We start from the raw sequence: 18,966 nt of genomic DNA on the forward strand, positions 1-18,966 counted from the left end.
GCCAAGGCGGGGGTGGGAGGGGGAGGGGTGTGGAGAGGAGGCTCAGCCCCCCAAAATAGGTCTGTCTGGCAGGTAACAGAGCCACGCCCCCTGGGGCTCTGGTGGCAACATCGTCCTTGTCCTCTCCCATCTCTGGGAGCCACATGCTGGATTTCTTCTGCCTTTGAATTTCTTGTCTGAAATAGAAAAACTCCGGGGGGGTGTGCAGGATCTAGAGCACGTTATGGAAGATCTGCATGGAGCTCATGATGTCCTTGTCCTGGGGGGAAGAGATCAGAGATCCTGTGCCCCCTCCAGACCACCCCCCCCCCCGCCTGCCAGCTCTCCTTGTCACCCTTTTTATCATCTCTCTCCTGTCCCCTCCCCCTGTCCCCCGCACCCCACACTTCCCATCACAATCCTCCTATCTCCCCCACATCCCTCTCCCAGCCCGAACTCCTGTGCCTCTCCTATCCCATTCCCATCCCTCCCAGGGTGACCCCTTTGTCCCCCTCTCTCCTGATGTCCCCAGCACATCATTTTGGGACAGAACAAGCAGGAGGAGGAGGAGGAGGAGGAGGAGGAGGAGGAGGATGGTCCCTGCCCGAAGCCCCTCACCTCTTGGCACGTAGCCAGGAACTCCTCGAAGGTCACCACGCCGTCCCCGTTCCTGTCCATCTTCTGCAAGGGAGTGGCCAGGGCTCAGCGGGGCCACCCCTGGCCACAGAGTGGCCCCAGGAGGTGACAGTGGGGCCTGTCTCACCTGGAAGAATAGCTCCACGTGCTGGGCTGGCGCGCTGGCCCCCAGGGAGGGCTCGGTGCAGCGGCCCATCATGGCATAGATGGATTTCATGATCTCCAGCATGTCCTGGAGGACACAGGGAGCTGGCAGGTGCCCGTGTGAGTGTCCCCACCCCACCAGCCCCTCAGTGTTCCCCACTGTCACCTCCTTGGTGACGTAGCCGTCCTTATTCACGTCGTAGAGGTCAAACGTCCACTTCAGCTTCTGCTGCTCTGTCCCCCGCAGCAGCACCGAGAGTCCTACTGCGAAATCCTGCCACAAGGGTCGTGGCCGTGAGCGGGGAAGGACCCTCACCCCCTGCCCCTCCCTCCTGCGGCCATATCGATCCTGGGGCACCCAAGGGATTTCATTCCCTATTGATCCTGTTATTTTTACCCCCCACTGCCGCAGCGCCTGGTGCTCCCGGCACCCGCGAGGGAGAGTTTGGCCACAGCCTGGGAGGGGGAAGAGGAGGAGGAAGAGGAGGGGGAAGATGTGATGAATCACGGTGCTGGCACAGCCATTCCCACCAGGAATTCCCACCTGGAAGCAGAGAGCCCCATTGTGGTCGGCGTCAAAGGCGTCGAACAAGAAGTGGGCGTAGGAGCTGGCGTCTGCAGGGGAAGGGGGACGGTGACTCCCCCATAACTGGGGGTCGGGAGTTTTCCCGGATGGGCCCCCCCAAACCCTCATGCCTGATTTGGGGACCCCCCCACTCACCACCTTGAGGAAAGAACTGCGAGTAGATGAGTGTGAAGGTTTCCTCATCCACGAGGCCACTGGGACATTCCTGGAAAGGGGAGCAGCGCCGGTGACCCCACGGAAAGTGGGGACCTACATATTTGGGGGATTGAGGCGGCAGACTCCCAGACTCACGTTCTTGAAACCACGGTAGAGGGATTGAAGCTCCGTCTTGGTGAATTTGGTCCGAGCCAGAAGCTGCTCCAGCCCCTCGGGTTGGTGCCGGATGGTCAGGAGCTCCACATCGTCATCACAGCTGTCTGCCAGGAGACACCCCCGGGCAAAGACCCCCCCCACACACACACCTTAGAAACACCCCTCCACCCCTAAACCTACTGCCCAGAGCCTTGGTGGACACCGGATATCCCTCGGGACCCTGGAACACCACGGGTGTTGCATCCCGAGGGGTTTCTCAAGGCGCAGAAGATTCCTGAGCCACCTCTTGGCCACTGCTGCTCCCGCCCAGCTCAGCAGAAGGTAATTAATAAATGATGGTTCATTAATAATTTCAGCCTGGGAAGCTCCTGTGGAGCCGCTCAGCACAGAGGGGTGTCAGCGATTTTGGGATGGGGTTGGGAGTCTGAAAAATTCCCAGGTGCTGTCAGAGGGGGGAGAACCCTCAGCACCGGCTGTGAGGGGTCTTAGGGGACTTGGGGGGGATTGGGGGTCCCTGGCATCCCATATCAGGGGGTCTTGGGGGGCAGTGAGGGACTGGGGGACCCTTATGTCCCCTCTGAGGGGAGGTTCAGGGGCTGATGGAGGACTTGGGGCTCCCTGTGTCCCACCTCAGGAGGTTTTGGGGGCCACTGTGGAGTCGAGGCTCCTCAGCACTCCACCTCAGGAGGCTTGTTGGGGGTCAGCGCCAGCCCAGAGCCCTCCCAGCCCACCTTGGGTAGGTTTGGGGGACACTGAGAGTCCCAGTTATCCACTCCTGGGTGTTAGCAGGGCAGGGGAGCCCTGGGAGGGAGGTCTCTAGGGTGAGGGTCCCCACCCCCGTCGAAGGCTGGGCCAGGTCGCTGCTGGGGGCGGAGGGGGTTGGGGGCCCTGCCCTCTCCCCCCACACTCCCGAATCCTCCTAAAGCCTTCACCCGAAACCCTCCCGACGGCAAGCCCAAAACCAGCCGGTTCTACTCCACAGGGGCAAATTAGAGGCTAACAGGTCATTTAGTGCTGGAGGAGGTAAGGGGACACCCCGAAATAGGGGGTTGATAATTAAATAATTTGAATTAGTTAAGGTTTGGGGGGTACCTTCTACAGAGATTGGCTCCAGGATGCCAAACTGCTTGAGGACGGCGATGAAGAGGAGGATGACCACGGCCACGGCGCACAGCTCCATGCCCTGGATGCCCATGGCCCCCGGGGGGGTTGGGGGCTCCCCCCCAAAGCCTGCGGGGGTGCTGGCGCTGGGTGCTGCGGGAGCGCGGGGCGGGTGCTGCTGCCCGTGTCCGGCTGTCCTGCCCTCATCCTCCTCCTCCTCCTCCTCCTCCCTTGGCACGCACCCGCCCCCGACGCTGCTTTCCCATATGTTATTTTCAGTTTCCCAAAGAAAGTTGGGGATTGAGGGGAGGTAGGGGTTACCCCCGCTACCCGCAGCACTCGTGGGTGCTGAGTTCAAAGCCATGCGAGGGGTCAAAGCAGAGAGGGCCTCAAAAAGGTGAAAAAAGGTTGTTTTGCACCCCTCCCCTCCCCCCCCGCCACCGGTGGGATCGATGGGATCGATAGGGATGAGTAAGCAGCGAGGGGAGGGGAAACTGAGGCAGAAGGCAGGGGGCTGGCCCTGTTCCCCAGAGCTGTTCCCACCCCTCTGTGGGTGTCCCATTGTCCTGGGGACATAGGCCCCGTTCCCTGAGGACTGTCCCTGTGCCCCTAGGGGTGTCATTTGCCCCCCTGGCCGTCTGTACCCATCGCCGCAGGGATGGCACTCCGCAGTGTCCTGGACTGGTCTTGTCCCAAAGTCTCCAGAGACACCGTCCCTGTTACCCCGGGTTCTTGTGTCCCCCATGGCCCCAGGAGCATCTGTCTCCATCCCTCCAGGGGTGTCCTATCCTCATGGTCCCAGGGACACCATCCCTGTCCCCCATGAGGTGTCCCCACCATCTCCAGGGTATCCCCAGCTCCCCTCCAGTCCCAAGGTGTCCCATCGCCATCGCCCCCGGGATATTGTCCCTGTTCCCCGGGGGGTGTCCCTGTTCCCACGGAAGTCACATCTTCCATCCAAAATCTCAGCCTACCCCCACCCCCCCGTCGGTGACCACCGGGCCCGCACCGGGAGTGGGGGCCCCTTCGAGGAGGACGGAGTTGTAATAGGGTGGTCCCCACACGGGGGCGGAACTCTGCGGGTGTAGGCGTGACTTGGGGCGGAGCTCCGGCCAGTGGCGCGCGATTCCACCGCCCCGCGACGCCACTTCCGCTTCCACCTTTGCAGGAAGTGCTGCCACTCTCGCCGCCATGGCCTCAAGGTTACTGCGGGTGAGCGCGGCCCTGCGGCTCCTGCCTGCGGCGTCCGCCCGCTCCGTGCCCCTCCGCCATCTCGGCGTGCCCGGTGAGCGGGGACCGGGGGAGCGGAGAAATGGGGGGAAGTGGGGGAGGAACGAACGGGACCGGGGGGAAACCGGGGCGGGGTGTCTGCACCCCCAGTGTGACGGCGTCCCGCAGGGAACCTGGCCAGCGATGAGGAACAGGCGACCGGGATGGAGCGGAAGGTGATGGAGGCCATGAACAAGGGTCTGGTGAGTGCCGGGGATTTGGGGACCTTAGGAGGACCCTGTGGGGGGCTCGAGATGGGCTATGGGGGGTGGAGGTATTTCTGGGGGTAAGGGTGATATATTTGGGGTTATCTCTGGGAGTATGTGTATGGGGGTATCTCTGGGGAACACCCGCGGTTTCTCGAGGGATGACAGGGTGCTCTGGAGCGGTTTCAGGGTTTCACTTGCCTTGGAGGGGCAGAGTTTGGTGGATGCGTGTTTGGGGAGTTGCAGGGTGTTCTGGGGGGGACTGAGGGGGTAGCGAGGGGTAGGGGGTTGTTTCGGGGTTCTGGTGTCCTTGGTGGGGTTAGGGTCTGAGAGGTGAGAAGATCTGGGGGTCCCAGGGGTTTGGGGTGGCGGTGGGGTTATCTGGAGGGGGTGTTTCAGGGTTTTGGTGTCCTTGGAGGGTTGCAGGGTGTAGGGTTGGGAAGTTCTTGGGAGGGTCTGGGGATGGAAATGGGGGACACCAGGGTGATGTGGTCAGTTTGGGGTTCTCAGGGACAGGCTGCCTTCAGGGGTTGTTGTGGACGTGAAGGATGGAGGGGAGGCTGGGGGTTCTGGAGTGCTCACATTCCGTGGCTGTCCCTGCTTCCCCCTTGCCACAGGATCCCTACAGCATGTTCCGGCCCAAGCGCTACATGGGCACCAAGGAGGACCCAAACCTCGTGCCCTCCATCACCAACAAGCGCATCGTGGGCTGCGTCTGTGAGTGCCCCCCATCCCTGCCTGTGTGTCTGTCCTGCCCCTCTGTCCTGTGTGTCCGTCCTTGTAGCTGTGTCTGTCCACGCTGTCATGTGTCCATTCCTGTCCACGCTGTCATGTGTCCATTCCTGTCCCTTGTCCATTTGTCCATCCCTGGATCCATCCCCTTCTGTCCTTCTGCTCTGTTCCACACTATCCGTGTCTCCTGTTCCTTTCCCTCGTGTGTGTCCCTCCCTGCCCCCTGTCCCATGCTGTTCCTGACCCATGCTGTCCCTGTCCCCCCAGGTGAGGAGGACAACAGCTACGTGGTTTGGTTCTGGCTGCACAAGGGCGAGGCCCAGCGCTGCCCCTCCTGTGGTGCCCACTACAAACTGATCCCCCATGAGCTGCCCCACTGAGGGGATGTGGGACTCTCCACCCTCACCTCCCTGAGATCCCAGGGCCCTGTTGAACCCTCCTGAGTCACCCCAGATAAAGAGGTTGTGTGGAAAGCCTCTGACTCTGTCTGTGCTGGGGAGGCAGTGGGGTGGGGGGATCAGGCTATGGGGGTGTCACCATCAGTGAGGAGGGGACATGGGGGTCTGAGGGGGACACCATGGCCTAGGAGCAGTATTTGGGGTGGGGACACCCCATTTCATTGTCCCTGTGCTCTGGGACTGGGGGGACCCTGGGGAAAGCCTACTGGGTCTTGTTGCTGCTTTGTCTCTGAGCACTGAGAGGGCATTGGGTTGGTCCCACAGCCTCCTGGACAGATCACCTCCCTCCACACACACAGGGTACCTCCCCCAGTGCCCCACTGGGGGCCTCTTTGTGCCCTTGGACATGATCTTGCATGTCCCATGGGTGACACCCCTTTGGGAAGGAGCCTCTTCCTCCTGCTGCTGGAGAGTCTCAGAGTGCTGATCCTGCTAGGCACCCATGGCTCCATCTTCCTCTGAGAGGACTTGGAAGACCCCACCAGATGCAAGTAGATCCCCAGAGGTTCTCAGGAGATCCTCATGGGACCTCAAGAAGTCCCCATAGGTTCCCAGATGATCCCAAGCAGCTACAGGAGGTCCCCAGGAGATCCTGGGAGGTCCCTGTTGGTTCCCATAAGATCCCTAGTGACCCTGTATGGTCCCAGGGTGTCCCTTAAGGGCTGACAAGTCCCTAGCAGGAGGAATTCCCTCAGGCAGGTCATCCCATACTGGGGGGAGGGGGGGAGGGGGGGGGGAGGAGTATGGGTTCTGTCCCCCAGGCTCTGCTCAGGGGACTGGATGGGCTCAGGGAGGACCTGGAGGTTGCCTGTCTTAAGTGTGGTCTCAGTGGTACTGACTAGTTGTAATGTCATTGATGATGTCATGCTGACTGCCCATTATATCATGCAATCCTGGCTGGAAGTGGCAGAACTGTGAGCCTCACTGGCCAATGGGACTGTGCTAATGGTGAGTGACAGCTGGGGGGAGGGTGGGGCTTTGGACCTCACGGAACAGTAGAGGCTGCAGGAGGCTGTGACTGACAGCAGGGAAGGGCGGGAATTGCGCTCAATGACGAGGGCCCCGGGAAGGAAGGAGCTGGGGGCGTGGCTTCAGCGACCAATAGGACCTGCCAGTGCCTGTAACTGACAGCCGGGGTGGGGGCTGTGCCGCGGGGAGGGGATGCAGGGCAGGAGTCGTGGGGGCGGAGCCCTGAGCTTAATTGACCAATAGGAGCCAGCTGTGGCCGTGACTGACAGCTTGGCAGCAGAGCTCTGCTCTCAAAGAAGAGGGGGCTGCGGAGAGGGGCCTGGACTCAGCGACCAATGGGCGACATGAAGCTGGTGACTGACAGCTGGGGGCGGGACTCAGAGATGCAAGTGGAAGGGAGGGGTCGCGGGGCAGGGCCTGTTGGGGCGGAGCTTCGCCGGGGGCGCGCGGGGACGCGGTGGGCGGGGCCCCGGTGCACGTGACGGCGGCGGTGCGGCGGTGACATCAGCAGTGTCGCAGCGGGGCCGGAAGCGGGCGGTGCGCGGGGCGGGCGGACAAGATGGCGGACGGGGACAGCGGCAGCGAGCGAGGCGGTGGCGGCGGGTTCGGGACCGCCCGCGGCGGGGCGGGGGGGGCCGGCCCGGCCGCGGGGCCCGGCGGCGGCGGCGCGGCCGGCCCCGAGCAGGAGACGCAGGAGCTGGCGTCCAAGCGGCTGGACATCCAGAACAAGCGCTTCTATCTGGACGTGAAGCAGAACGCCAAGGGCCGCTTCCTCAAGATCGCCGAGGTGGGCGCGGGCGGCTCCAAGAGCCGCCTCACGCTCTCCATGGCTGTGGCCGCTGAGTTCCGCGACTACCTGGGCGACTTCATCGAGCACTACGCGCAGCTGGGCCCGTCCAGCCCCGAGCAGCTGGCCCAGGCCGCGGGGCCGCCGGGCGAGGACGGCGCCGGGCCCCGCCGCGCCCTCAAGAGCGAGTTCCTGGTGCGGGAGAACCGCAAGTACTACCTGGACCTGAAGGAGAACCAGCGCGGGCGCTTCCTGCGCATCCGCCAGACCGTGAACCGCGGCCCCGGCGGCCCGGGGGGGTTCGCGGGAGGCCCCCCCGGGCTGCAGAGCGGCCAGACCATCGCGCTGCCCGCCCAGGGCCTCATCGAGTTCCGCGACGCCCTGGCCAAGCTCATCGACGACTACGGCGGCGAGGAGGACGAGCTGGGTGGCCCCGGCGGCGGCGGCCCGGGCAGTGGGGGGCTCTACGGGGAGCTGCCCGAGGGCACGTCCATCACCGTGGACTCCAAGCGCTTCTTCTTCGACGTGGGCTGCAATAAGTACGGGGTGTTCCTGCGGGTCAGCGAGGTGAAGCCGTCCTACCGCAACGCCATCACCGTGCCCTACAAGGCCTGGGCCAAGTTCGGCGGCGCCTTTTGCCGCTACGCCGAGGAGATGCGTGACATCCAGGAGCGCCAGCGGGACAAGCTCTACGACCGGCGCGCCGGCCCGCCGGGACCCGGCAGCGGCAGCGGTGCCGGTGACGACTCCGACGGCGACGACGTGGACGACGACTGAGTCGATCTCCCCAGCCCTCGACCCCAACGCCGGCCCCCCACCACCCCCTTCGAGCCCCGGGGCTGGGGGTCCCTAATCCCCACTCCCAGTGATGGGGCAGAGGGGTCCCCGATCCCCCTCCAACAGCGATGGGGCGAAGGGGTCCCCAAACCCCCCATGTCCCAACTCCCAGCAAGGGGACAAAGGGGTCCCCGAGCCGCCCCGCCCCCCTCACCCAAGCAGTGGTGGAGCACGGGGTCCCTAAGCCCCCCGAGCCCCCCCTCCTGCTGCCACCGGAGAGAGAGAAACCGGCCCGACCGTGCTGCCACCTGCGGCTTCCCCACCCCCTCCCCTGCTCCCACCATGGGACCCCTAGCCCACGGGACTCGCTGCTTTTGGGGGGGGGCAGGGGTTCACCCGCAGCCACCTCCCGGTGCCCCCCCCATCAAAACCAGCACCCGAGGGCCCCGAGCTGAGCAGCAGAGCCTGGGGTGGCGGGGGTGGGGGGAGCAGCGGAGGCACCTTGGACCAACGGCCGTTCCCTCGGCTTGTGATTTTTCCTTCATTTTCCTTTCTTTTTCTTTTTTTTGCTTTTATCCTCTTTCCTCTTTTTTTTCGGTGTTTTTTTTCTTTTAATTATTTTTTTGTTTGTTTGTTTGTTTTTGCGATGCAAACTCCGGGCGCCCAAACTGGAATCTGCCCCGAGCTGGTAGCTCCCTGATAATTAGGGAAGATTTCCTCGGTTTTGCCGATTTCTGACCGTTTTCCCCCACTCCCTGTTTCCCACCAGGAAGGGGAAGGCGCTGGCACAAAGCACAAGGAAAAACTCGATGGGGCAAACCATCTTCCCCCTTCTCTCCAAATAAGGCGCCTCCGGCCCCGTTTCACCAGGACCCGCTGGAATCTGCCCCTTGACTTCACCCAGTTTGGATTTTCCAGTCCCAAATCTGTGGCCATGCCCGGCCCCAGCACCTTGGGGGTGGATTTTGGAGGTTTATTGTTATTTTTTGCCTCCTTTTGTCTTTTTTTTGCCTCCTTGGACGTGGCCCTGGCGCAGCCTGGTCCCTCCAGCCACCTCCTATTAAACACATTTTTCCACTCTCAAATAGTCATTTTTAAAAATTCTTTTTCACTCCCTCAGCTCAGTCCTGCCCTGTCCAGAATTCCAGTTTTTCACCCCTTTTTCCCATAACTCTGAACTCCATCACTCTCATTCCAAGGTTTTGCCTCTTCTCCAACGGTTCCACCACTTTTAGGACTTTCCTTTTTTTTCCTTTTAATCCATTTTTGGGAGCCCGATCAGCTGCCTCCTTAATTTATTACCATGGATCCGGCATCTCCCTCTCTCCATATTTATTGGGAAGTGAGGAACAGCCATAGACCCCTGGGGGATGCCCCGTGCCGTAGGGACACCGCTGTCCATCCGTCCATCTGGCCCCATCCTGCTGCTTCTGCTGCCGTTGCTCTTTTTAAAGGGATTTTTAAAGCTAATTTCTTCCGTTAATCCCGTTTTTAAGCCTTCTCCGTCGCAAAGGACCTGGATCCCTCACTTACTCACATGGGAGCAATAGTCCTTCCTCGATGGCCGATGTGTCTGTACTGTATTTTGTACCCTCAGGCAGCTCTTTCTGGTGAATTCCTGCTGTATCCACCCATCCTCCTGGTCCTGTGTTCTTTGCCACGGAGAAAAACCATAAACCACGACAGCGACGATGGATTTGGGGGGTAAAATGCTCCCAGCTCTGCGGGACTCACCAGCGTCCAGCCGCGGGACCTGTCCTTTTATTTTTGAAGAGGATGAGATAGATATATATATATATATATTATATAAATATATATATATATTCCTTTGGGTTTCTTTCTTTTGGCTGAATTGCGGTGATTTGGCCTTATTTCTACTTCGGGAGAGCGGCGGAATCGCTGCCGGCCCGGCCCAGCTCTGGGGAGCTGGCTAGAATTTCATGGAAGAGGAGAAAAAAAAAAGGCAAAACCACCAAAATCCAGTAATAAATCAAAAAAAGCAGCTCCCAGCATTGGCTCAGGGAGCCTTTCCTGGCCAGAGAAGGGCTGGATCCATGGACACAACCTCCCACAGCTCCATTTGGGTGGGAAGAGCAGAGCACATCAGGGGAAGACAGCAGAAAAAACAGCCAAAATGGAATAAAATAGGGAAGAAAGGGGATTTGAAGTACCAGCTAGAGTGAGGGGAGTAGCCATGGGGGCTGCCATGGGAAAGGGGATCTTTGGGGGGCGACTTTGGGTTTTTTTCTCTTGGGAGCCCCCTAGGAGCCGTTGGGTGTTTCCCAGGAAAGCGGGACAATGCCGGCATCTCCCCTGAACCCCCTTTCCATCCTTGTGTGTATAGACATGGCTGTGTGTACATAGCTCAGATTTGGTTGGGTTTTGAGTTGAAATTTGTAGAAAATGGGCAAATTGCTTTTTTTTTAATTATGATTTTTAAATCACAAATAGGGGGGGAAATAGCCCAAATTCCTGGTACTTCTAGCTTTGCTGCACCAGAGGGGCTGATGGAGAATGCAGTGATGGCTGTACAGACAGAATATTGGAAGTCTCATACAACGCCCCAAAACCCACTGGAAAATACCCCAGATGGCTGGGTCTGGAGCAGGTGGTGCTTCCAGGGCAAGTTCAAACAGCTTCAATTCTTTTTGCCCTAAAAAATATGGAAGAAAATTCGGATTCTCCTGCCTTGTTTCCAGGCAATTTGGGGGCATTGGGGGATGGTTTTTGGGGACCGTGCCAGTGGCAACTCCTCACACTGGTGACAAAACCAACCCAGTCCCTCACTGGCCTCTCATAAAAAAAAAAAGTGGGAAAAAATCACAAAAAAATCCCTGGAAAAGATTTTTAAAAAGCATCTGAGGGAGTACTGGGGGTATGCATGGTGGTATACCATGAAGCTCAGCAGGTATTCCCAGTAGGAAGTCCCAGCTGGCTCCATGGATGTTCCCAGATGTTCCTGCAGGGCAAGGCCTGGCCATGGGTGCCATTGCCCTCCTCATCCTCGCGAAGCCAGTAGAGCCAGTGGCACTGGGGCCAAGCCATGCAGAGTTGGGGTTGGGTGTTAGCAGGAGAACCCACATCCAGGCACAACAGCTGGAGAGGAGCACGGGACAGCCTGGAACCCCTGGGGGGTTCTCGCCTCAGAACAGTGGCTTGGAGCAGGTCCAGCACAGGTCAGCACATGGGTCAGCCCAACCAGGAGGCTGGGACAGCATCAGTGGGGAGAGCCCTTGATCCTCCTGCAAGAGCCAGGTGCTCCTAGAGTTGGATTCTCTGACAGCTGGGTCCTCCAAGAATTGTATCCTCCAAAAGCTGGATCCTCTGAGTGCCCAATTTTCCTCCAAGAGCTGGATCCTCCTCCAAGAGTTGGATCCTCTGAGTGCCCGATCCTCCTCCACGAGCTGGATCCTCCTTCAAGAGTTGGATCCTTCGAGAACTGGATCCTCCAAGAGCTGGATCCTCTGAGCACCACATCCTTCTCTGAGTGCTAGGTCCTCCTCCAAATTGGATCCTCTGAGTTGGATCCTCCAAACACTATACCCTCCTCTTCGAGCTGGGTTCTTCTGCAAGCAGCAGATCCTCCTCGGAGAGTTGGATCCTCTGAGAACTGGATCCTATGAATGTTGGATCCTCCTCCGAGCACCGGGTCCTCAGAGCAGCAGATCCCAAGAGCGCCACCTCCCTCCCTGAGCGCTCGCCATGACGTCCCTTTGCCGAAAAGAGAAAAAAAAAAGTTTTATTCCTGTTATTTTTTTAATGAAAGAAAAACAAAAACTAAAGCAAACCTGCACTTTAGGTGGCCGGGGGGGCTGGGGCCCCCGTGTCCCTTCCCTGCGGCCGGCGGGGCGGCTCCAGGGGCCGGAGGCAGGTCCTGGGTGTTACCACTAGCGCAGACGAGGCCGACGCGACGAACTCCTCCTGCTCCGAGCACTCCTGACGTAGCAGATTTTTGCAAATGGAGTTTTACAGTCTATATTTAAAGAATTGTATGTTTGTAACAAATAAAGTATGCGGAAAAGTGAATGAAAATCAGCCCAGGCCTGACTTGCTCTTTGGGGGTGCCATGGGGGGCCCTGGAGGGTGGAGCTGATTCTACCATTGGTGGTGAGGAGTAGGGTCACCCTGCAGCATTGCAGGGCCATGCAGAATGTCCTGAAGGCATCAGGGGCACAAACAGGGAACATGGAGTCCCCCACCTTGTCATGAGGGGAACGCCTGACTCAGGGGAGCTGGGGTGTCAGGTACCAGCACAATGGGGAGGGAGGTTTGGCATGGCTTAGGCATGTTGTGTCACAGCTCAGGCTGGTGTGTGCACAGGTATAATGTGTGTGTGGGTGTGTGTGAAGCGAGTGTGAGGTGTGTGTGGGTGTGTGTAAGGTGTGTGTAAAGTGAGTATAAGGCATTTGTGCCATCACATGGCTGCCAGTTGTGGGTGTGTGTGTAAAGTGTGTGTATGACATACATGCCATCACATGGTTGCCTGCTGTGTGCTGGTGTAAGGCTGGGAGGGTTTGGCGTGAGCAGTGTGTGGTGTGTGTGCCATGGCTCAGGCAGGTGCGCGCATAGGTGTGAAAGGGTTGTGTGCCACGCACACGACTGCGTGGTGTGTGCCATCACACGGCTGTGCCACAGGTGCAAGTGTGCGTATCGGGCGTGTGCACAGGCACGGTGCCGTGCTCATCAGGGATGTGTGCCGTGTCCCTACCGGCGGTGCCGCAGCCCCCGCCCCCCGCGCTGCGGCTCCCTGCGGGCTCGGGCTCATCTGAGGACACGCGGGGACCCGCCTGCGCATGAGCCGCCGTCACCGCCATCACTGTCACAGCGACCGGGGCCTGGTGCGACCCCCGAGGCACCCGCGGCTCCTTCCCATCCCGAACCCTCGGCCAGCATATCCCTGGGGCCGGGGCGAGCGGATCCTGCGGCCCCATTCCCGGCCCCATCCCACCCCGCAGCTGCTCCGGGGTCCCCCCCGGCTGGACCTTGGGGTCGGAGGAGCTGGTGACAGCTGGAGGGGCCCCGGGGACTGCCGGGGGGCCCCTGGACCGAGCCGGGGGTGGGCAGCCCGTGGCAGTTGCTGCCCGGGACAGGTGCGGGCGGTACTGCCCACCCGGGGGCAGGGAGCAGCTGCGGGGTGAGGGGCTGGGGGCACCCTGACCCTCCGCGGCAGCTGCAGCGAGGGGCGGGGGATGCGTGGTGCCCCCCAGCCCCTGCTCGGAGCTGGGGGGAAACCGACGGGGAGGCACCTCGGAGAGGACAGTGACAGATGCCTTCGTCATCCTCCTCGCCCTCCAGCTCCTCCCAGCCCGTGCCTCGGCCATGGTGCAGCTGGGGCAGAGAGGGGGACTGGGGCCGCCTTGAGCCCCCCGGCAGCTGCAGCGAGGAGCCCGGGCTGCACGGTGCAGGGAAACCGTGGTCCTGAGGCTGGGACAGCCGGGGGGCCCAGTAAAAGTGGGGCCTCCCTCTCGCAAGCCCGTACCTCAGCGTGGAGCAGGGTGGGCGTGGGGCTGGGACTTCCATCCCGCCCGCTGCTGGAAGGAAGCTGAGGCTCGGCAGCCGGGACAGCGGATGGTCGTGGGGGAGAGTGACTGCGCCGGGCTGAAGGGCCCGGGCTGCGGTGTGCGGAGACCGCTAGCTCCACAACCGCTGCCCCATCACCGGCCCTCGCTTAGGAATCCCCAGTTCCATTTATAAACCCAGCTCCTCACACGGTCAGGTTCTATTTGATACTGAAGGGGACCCGTCGTAAGAAATTGGGTTTTTATTTACTGTGACACGTTTGTTCGAAAAACGAGCACATTTGCCCCCAACAGTGCAGTGAAATTTTGGGCTTTTTGGCCACACTTGATCCCTGCCGTCACCACCAACAGTCCTTTAAGTATCTCAAGGTCCTCCCCAGCCCCCAGCTTGGCCCGAGGGCTGCGGGGTCCGTGTTACCTCACTACAGCTGCCCTTCGCACTCATCCTACGGGGCAGCGCCGACTTATTTCTGTACTGCCCCAAAGAAACACAGGGAGGGTCAGAGGCACCAGCAGGCTTGGGTTTCCCGGACGGGATCCCCTCACGTCGGGGCCTCTCTCAGCCCAAATCAAGGCTATACAACCTCAGGAGCGAGGCTCCGGACCCCGCGGAACCCTTTCCCAGGCCCGGGGCCTACGACCCTCAGAGGCCCGCCAAACCTCCCGCCCCCGGTTCCCTCACACAAACACGGCCCGGGGCGGAGCGATGGAATGGGCGGGAACATTACCCTTTTTCTATTGGCTTAGTTCGCTGTCCATCACCATAACATCGCCATACGTTGCTGTTCTCGTTATTGCTATTCGCCCGAGTGGTGACGTCATAGACGCGAGCACGCTCCGCCCTCACCCCGCTGCGTGCCGTGTGCAAAGGCAACACAGCCGTTAAACGAGCCGCGGGGCGGAGCCAGTGATGGACGGCGAAAGAAGTCGGTCACCTATTGGGTGCCGTGGGATGTTCAAATTAGTATGGGAGGCGGTGATTGGTGGCGACTCGGCGCGGCCCGCCGTCCCCGCCCGGGCGGGTCATTGTCTGGCGGCTCCTGAGGCAGGTCGGGCGCGGCGGTGGCTTTGGGGTTCGGACGGCGGCAGTAGTACCATGGTGAGGGCAGGGGCCACCCTGGGGCTCGGGACTCGGGAGGCCGGCCAGGACAGCGTGGCTGGGCTGAGCCGGGCCCCGTGGGGCCGCCTGTCAGCTCAGGCCGGGCGGGGGAAGGGGCTGGGCCCTGACCCGTGACCTTGGGTCTGGTCCGGCTCTCCCCCTGTGTTCCGTGGCAACTGCCGCCTGGGTCCTAGGAAGCGGGTTTGTCCTGCCCTCCAAATCCGGCCCCGTCGGTGCCCTCCAGTGCTGTCAGAGCAGCGCAGTGTCGGACGGTGTTTTCTCGGTCGCGGTTTGTGCTGGTTGCGGGTCGGTTGGACGGGAGGAAGAGGCTGTCGTGGGGAAAACATCAGTCGAGGGGCCCGAGCGGCGTCTGTCAGCCGTTCGTCGCCTCCTTCAGGGTTACGCGGGATACAGCTCAGCTCGCTTCCCTGGAAAATGGTCCAGTCCGTGGGGGAAGAAAAGGGGAATTCCTTCTCCCCAGTGCCCCGTTCCTGTGGCCCCGTAGAGGGAATGGGAGGAGCTGGATCTGGAGCTGTCAGCGAAGGCGGGCAGAGGGTTGTAGATTACGGGGGTTCCGTGGATATGAGAGGTTCTGTCGATCTGCAGGCTGCTTTGGGCGGTTCTAAGGATTGTTGAGGGGGTTCCGTGGATTCGCAGGGGTCCTGGAGGACTCCATGGATACGCGGGTGGGTTCTGTGCTTATGTAGGGGCTTTCTCTGGATTTGTAGGGGAGTTCGGGTAGTTCTGCGGACCCTTGGGGGGTTCTGGATCCACAGGTGGGCTCCACGGGGTTCCGTGGCAGGCTCCGGGACTCGCGGAGGTTCCGGAGCCGGCGGTAAGGTCCCCGATCCCTCAGCGTTAATGGAAACACCGTTGGATTTTGCAACTCCTGCTGTCGCCAAGAACTTGTGCTGGGGGATGTCTAGGAATGTACGGCAGGAGATAAAAAGCTGATGCTTGGAGGGGTTTTATCCTATTTGAAGCGATAAGGAAAAAAAATGTTTGCCCACTGTGAAGGATTCAGCGGGTCAGACCCTGGAAGGATTTAGCATGGGAAGGTACTCCCAGCGAGGAACTTTAGTGGAGAGAAGGGATGGAGATGTCACAAGGATTGTTTCAGTGCCTGGGAGCCTTAACCCGGAGGCTGAGGAGAGAATTCCTCGGGATTGCCTCCTCAGGAGGGAGAAGACCAGGAGTCCTCACTCCCAGCACAGACTGGGATGATCTCCCATAGAGAGCCAGTGGCAACTGGGCTGGGGAACTTCATGTGTTCCCTCTGCAAACCCCGTGGAGGGCTGATGGAAACTGGGACCAACTTCAGGATTTCCATGGCGAGACCTTTCTTGCTCTTCTTAGTCAAACCCTCTGTGAAGATGTATCAGGCAGGCAGCTCCCAGCTGGAAAACCTGATGGGCCAGTGAGAAAGTTCACAGCTGGCTGATAAAAGCCCTCAATGGGAACAGCCAGTGCTTTTCCCAGTGCTGCCTTTTATTCCTAGAGCAAGGAAATACCCATAAATCCCCCTTGCCTCCCCCTTTCTTTCCCAAAAATCTCCCTTTCCACGCCTCAAATCCTCCCACCTTCCCCCCGAAATGCCCTCCTTGAGTTTTGCAGGGATGTTTGCTTCTGATAAAAGTAACTCCTGGTGCTTCACCATTTCTCCAAGTTGTCCCTGAAGACCCTTCCTGTCACGACTGCCAGGACACAGAGCGGATTTACTAGGTCCTCCGTGGTCTCACCCGGCACCCTATTCTTGTTTTAATCACCTCAGGATTAATTAATACCTCCTCATGACTAATTTTTTTTCCAGTGTTTGAACTGAACCTTGTGTTAACTCCCACCTGGCTAGGATGGGACACAGATTTTGGATGTTCCTAGGTTAACCAGTATCTTGGTTTAAGGATTAATGTGCTCCGCTTGCTCTCCTGGTGTTTCTGGATCCTTTCAGCTCCCACACCATGAGCCAAAAGTCCTTTTTAGAGGGGATAGGGACTGTGGGATCAGTATATGCTATAAAAGCAGGGATTGTGAGCATCCGTGGTGTTTTCAGGCTCCCGACTCCTCTGCTGTTATTTTTTGTCTCTGTGGGCTGGAGAACGTGGTTTTTGGGATTGTGGTCCCTGTTTATTTTTTTGGTTGTTGGTTTTTTTGTTGTTGTTTTTTTTTTTTGTAACCTGGAGCAGATTTTGGGTTGCTGACGTCTTTCCCATGGGGAATATGCAGCTCCCTCTGCCTTCCTGCGTCATCTGCAGGTCTCACCTTCATTAGGAACAGCTCTCATTAGTGATTAATAATGTCACGGGGTCTTCCAATATCCCTGGAATCCATGGATTTTCTGACAGCGGATGGGAGAGCCCAACAAACCTGTGCTCAGATCTTGTTACTCAGCAGCTCCCAAACTCTTGCATTTGGCATTTCTACCCCTTCCAACGTGATTTTCATTACATCCATGGTTTCTGGGGCTCCTGTGTGATTTCCCACTCTGGAGTAGGAGGAGATTAACCCCTGAGTCCTGTGAATCCTGCAGGCTTTACCTTCCCACATACAGGAACAGTGTCCTGCCTAGTGCCCAGTGTCAGCTTGTGGAGAAATTGAATCTGAAAACAAACTGGGCTCACAACTGCTGGGAAAAAAATGCCCAGCAAAGGGATTTTGGGCTGGTTTTCCCCCATTTGGCATTTTCTGGAAAGTACTGGGAATAGTGGCAGCAGGAATAAGATACCTGGGTGAGGGAGCAGCTGCTGCACCCTGATAACCTCCATTATTTATCCCCTTGAATCCGTATGGTTTGAGAGGCCCTGAAGTGCTAGAGAGCTGCCAGATTATCTTGCAGCAGGTTCCTCTGACTTAGAATTGGCAAGATTATTTGGATTCAGGGATTAATTAGATTAATTATTGGCCCCTTTCTCCCCCAGGCTGGTGGCAAGGCGGGTAAGGACAGTGGCAAGGCCAAGGCCAAGGCTGTGTCGCGCTCCCAGAGAGCTGGGCTGCAGGTATGGCACAGGGAATCTCCAGGAAATGGAATGTTGGGCAGCTGGGGGGGCCCAGTCCTTCTCTGGGGTCAAAATGGAGTATTTTAGCATTTGGAGGCTTATGGACCAATAAGGAACCTGGGGCTTGCAGAGGGGGTTTGCTGTCAGGGGACAGAGAGGTTGGGAGGATTAACTGAGAGAATGAATTGGTTTATATTTTCTAATTAATAATAATTAAAATACAATTGTTTAATACTGTACATGATATAACTACATTTTGCTAAATTATGTGATAGCAATATACAATATATATGACAATATATATTATTATAACATATGTTAATATTATATACTAATTAGTAATAAATAAATTGGATTGTGAACATTAAGTCCTCTGAAGAGTTGCTCCTGGGAGCTGCAGCCCAAATCAGTAGGGTAGGGTGTAAATATGCACATCTGGGGGGCTGTAGGTGTTAATGAAGTTGTTAATTGGCCCTAGTTCCCAGTCGGCCGCATCCACAGGCACCTGAAGACTCGGACCACCAGCCACGGGCGTGTAGGAGCCACGGCGGCCGTGTACAGTGCAGCCATCCTCGAGTACCTGACTGCTGAGGTAGGACCCCCCTACCCCCTCCCCAGCCCCAGCAGCCCTGCCCTCGGCATTCCCACCTCTTCCTGCTGTCCTGCAGGTGCTGGAGCTGGCTGGGAATGCTTCCAAGGATCTCAAAGTGAAGCGGATCACGCCCCGGCACCTGCAGCTGGCAATTCGTGGCGATGAAGAGTTGGACTCCCTGATCAAAGCCACCATCGCTGGTGGAGGTAGGTGTCATTCTGATGTTTCCAGCCTTGAGTGGGAGTTTTAGCAAGGAGCAGAAAGGTGGGAAACCAAACAGGAATTTGGCAGTTGGTGGGAATACATGGACTTGCTGCTTCCCTGGATTCACACTGAGGGGGATCTACTTGACATTCAGAAATGGGGAGTTGAGGATTTTTTGCAGTTGCTTGAGAATTCTGTGAGTGATTTGACAAGATTTCTCCCCTCCTCTCTGCAGGTGTCATTCCCCACATCCACAAGTCCCTGATTGGAAAGAAGGGACAGCAGAAAACGGCGTAGAGGGAGTGTGGCACGAGATCCCCCCCGCCACTGTACGTGGGCACAGGAACATCTCGGGGATTCAAGGAATTTTTTCTAAGGAATAGCTAAAAGGAAGAGCATAGAGGATTGACTGTAGAGGAAATATTGGGATGGGTTTAGATTCTGAGTAGAACGCACCGTGGGCTATGGGGTGGCAGCCGGGGGTGGGCAAGTGGATCAGCTGTCCCCAAATTTTATACAAAAATGGAACCCATAAACAATTTTTTACAAAAATCCAGACTGTCTCCAGTGGTGGTGATAGAGGAGGTGGGGGGATGCCCCTGG

General features: G+C 58.5%; 4 protein-coding genes across 6 annotated transcripts; 3 read left to right on the forward strand and 1 right to left on the reverse strand.

The window, feature by feature from the left end:
* Positions 1-92: 92 nt before the first annotated feature.
* On the reverse strand, positions 93-3,951 carry LOC134054644 (calsenilin-like). Of its 2 annotated transcripts, none has more exons than XM_062510532.1 (8): positions 3,891-3,951; positions 1,637-1,761; positions 1,481-1,550; positions 1,304-1,374; positions 926-1,033; positions 743-847; positions 598-660; positions 93-259 (listed from the first exon to the last, which is right to left on the reverse strand). In XM_062510532.1, exons 1-8 carry the CDS (start codon positions 3,949-3,951, stop codon positions 212-214), a joined length of 651 nt encoding a protein of 216 aa, XP_062366516.1. In that variant the 3' UTR covers positions 93-211. The 2 variants fall into 2 exon arrangements, with proteins under 2 accessions (XP_062366516.1, XP_062366515.1); XM_062510531.1 differs by lacking the exon at positions 3,891-3,951 and adding an exon at positions 2,750-2,852.
* LOC134054648 (cytochrome c oxidase subunit 5B, mitochondrial) lies at positions 3,924-5,432 on the forward strand. Its single transcript, XM_062510536.1, has 4 exons — positions 3,924-4,043; positions 4,157-4,230; positions 4,851-4,950; positions 5,233-5,432. The coding sequence occupies exons 1-4, from the start codon at positions 3,950-3,952 to the stop codon at positions 5,343-5,345; spliced, it is 381 nt and encodes a 126-aa protein (XP_062366520.1). The 5' UTR covers positions 3,924-3,949; the 3' UTR covers positions 5,346-5,432.
* A 1,519-nt stretch (positions 5,433-6,951) lies between these two features.
* PURB (purine rich element binding protein B) lies at positions 6,952-12,391 on the forward strand. The gene has a single exon (XM_062510518.1). The coding sequence runs from the start codon at positions 6,952-6,954 to the stop codon at positions 7,954-7,956; it is 1,005 nt and encodes a 334-aa protein (XP_062366502.1). The 3' UTR covers positions 7,957-12,391.
* Positions 12,392-14,370: 1,979 nt separating this feature from the next.
* LOC134054643 (histone H2A.V) lies at positions 14,371-18,919 on the forward strand. Of its 2 annotated transcripts, XM_062510529.1 has the most exons (5): positions 14,371-14,574; positions 17,490-17,567; positions 18,046-18,159; positions 18,236-18,365; positions 18,599-18,919. In XM_062510529.1, the coding sequence occupies exons 1-5, from the start codon at positions 14,386-14,388 to the stop codon at positions 18,658-18,660; spliced, it is 573 nt and encodes a 190-aa protein (XP_062366513.1). In that variant the 5' UTR covers positions 14,371-14,385; the 3' UTR covers positions 18,661-18,919. The 2 variants fall into 2 exon arrangements, with proteins under 2 accessions (XP_062366513.1, XP_062366514.1); XM_062510530.1 differs by lacking the exon at positions 17,490-17,567.
* The last annotated feature ends 47 nt before the right edge of the window (positions 18,920-18,966 follow it).

Source organism: Cinclus cinclus, chromosome 29 (assembly GCF_963662255.1).
Source record: "Cinclus cinclus chromosome 29, bCinCin1.1, whole genome shotgun sequence".
NCBI lineage: Eukaryota > Metazoa > Chordata > Aves > Passeriformes > Cinclidae > Cinclus > Cinclus cinclus.

Bases quoted from the DNA above. Each gene is read 5' to 3' on its own strand.
- LOC134054644 (XM_062510531.1), bottom strand. From the start codon at position 2,852: ATGGGCATCCAGGGCATGGAGCTGTGCGCCGTGGCCGTGGTCATCCTC. The intron at 1,551-1,636 runs GTGAGTCTGGGA...TCCCCTTTCCAG, and splicing joins TCTACCGTGGTTTCAAGAAC to GAATGTCCCAGTGGCCTCGT. The intron at 1,034-1,303 runs GTGGGAATTCCT...CCCTTGTGGCAG, and splicing joins ATGGGGCTCTCTGCTTCCAG to GATTTCGCAGTAGGACTCTC.
- LOC134054648 (XM_062510536.1), top strand. From the start codon at position 3,950: ATGGCCTCAAGGTTACTGCGGGTGAGCGCGGCCCTGCGGCTCCTGCCT. The intron at 4,044-4,156 runs GTGAGCGGGGAC...GGCGTCCCGCAG, and splicing joins CCGCCATCTCGGCGTGCCCG to GGAACCTGGCCAGCGATGAG. The intron at 4,951-5,232 runs GTGAGTGCCCCC...CTGTCCCCCCAG, and splicing joins GCGCATCGTGGGCTGCGTCT to GTGAGGAGGACAACAGCTAC.
- PURB (XM_062510518.1), top strand. From the start codon at position 6,952: ATGGCGGACGGGGACAGCGGCAGCGAGCGAGGCGGTGGCGGCGGGTTC.
- LOC134054643 (XM_062510529.1), top strand. From the start codon at position 14,386: ATGGACGGCGAAAGAAGTCGGTCACCTATTGGGTGCCGTGGGATGTTC. The intron at 17,568-18,045 runs GTATGGCACAGG...AATTGGCCCTAG, and splicing joins CCCAGAGAGCTGGGCTGCAG to TTCCCAGTCGGCCGCATCCA. The intron at 18,160-18,235 runs GTAGGACCCCCC...GCTGTCCTGCAG, and splicing joins TCGAGTACCTGACTGCTGAG to GTGCTGGAGCTGGCTGGGAA.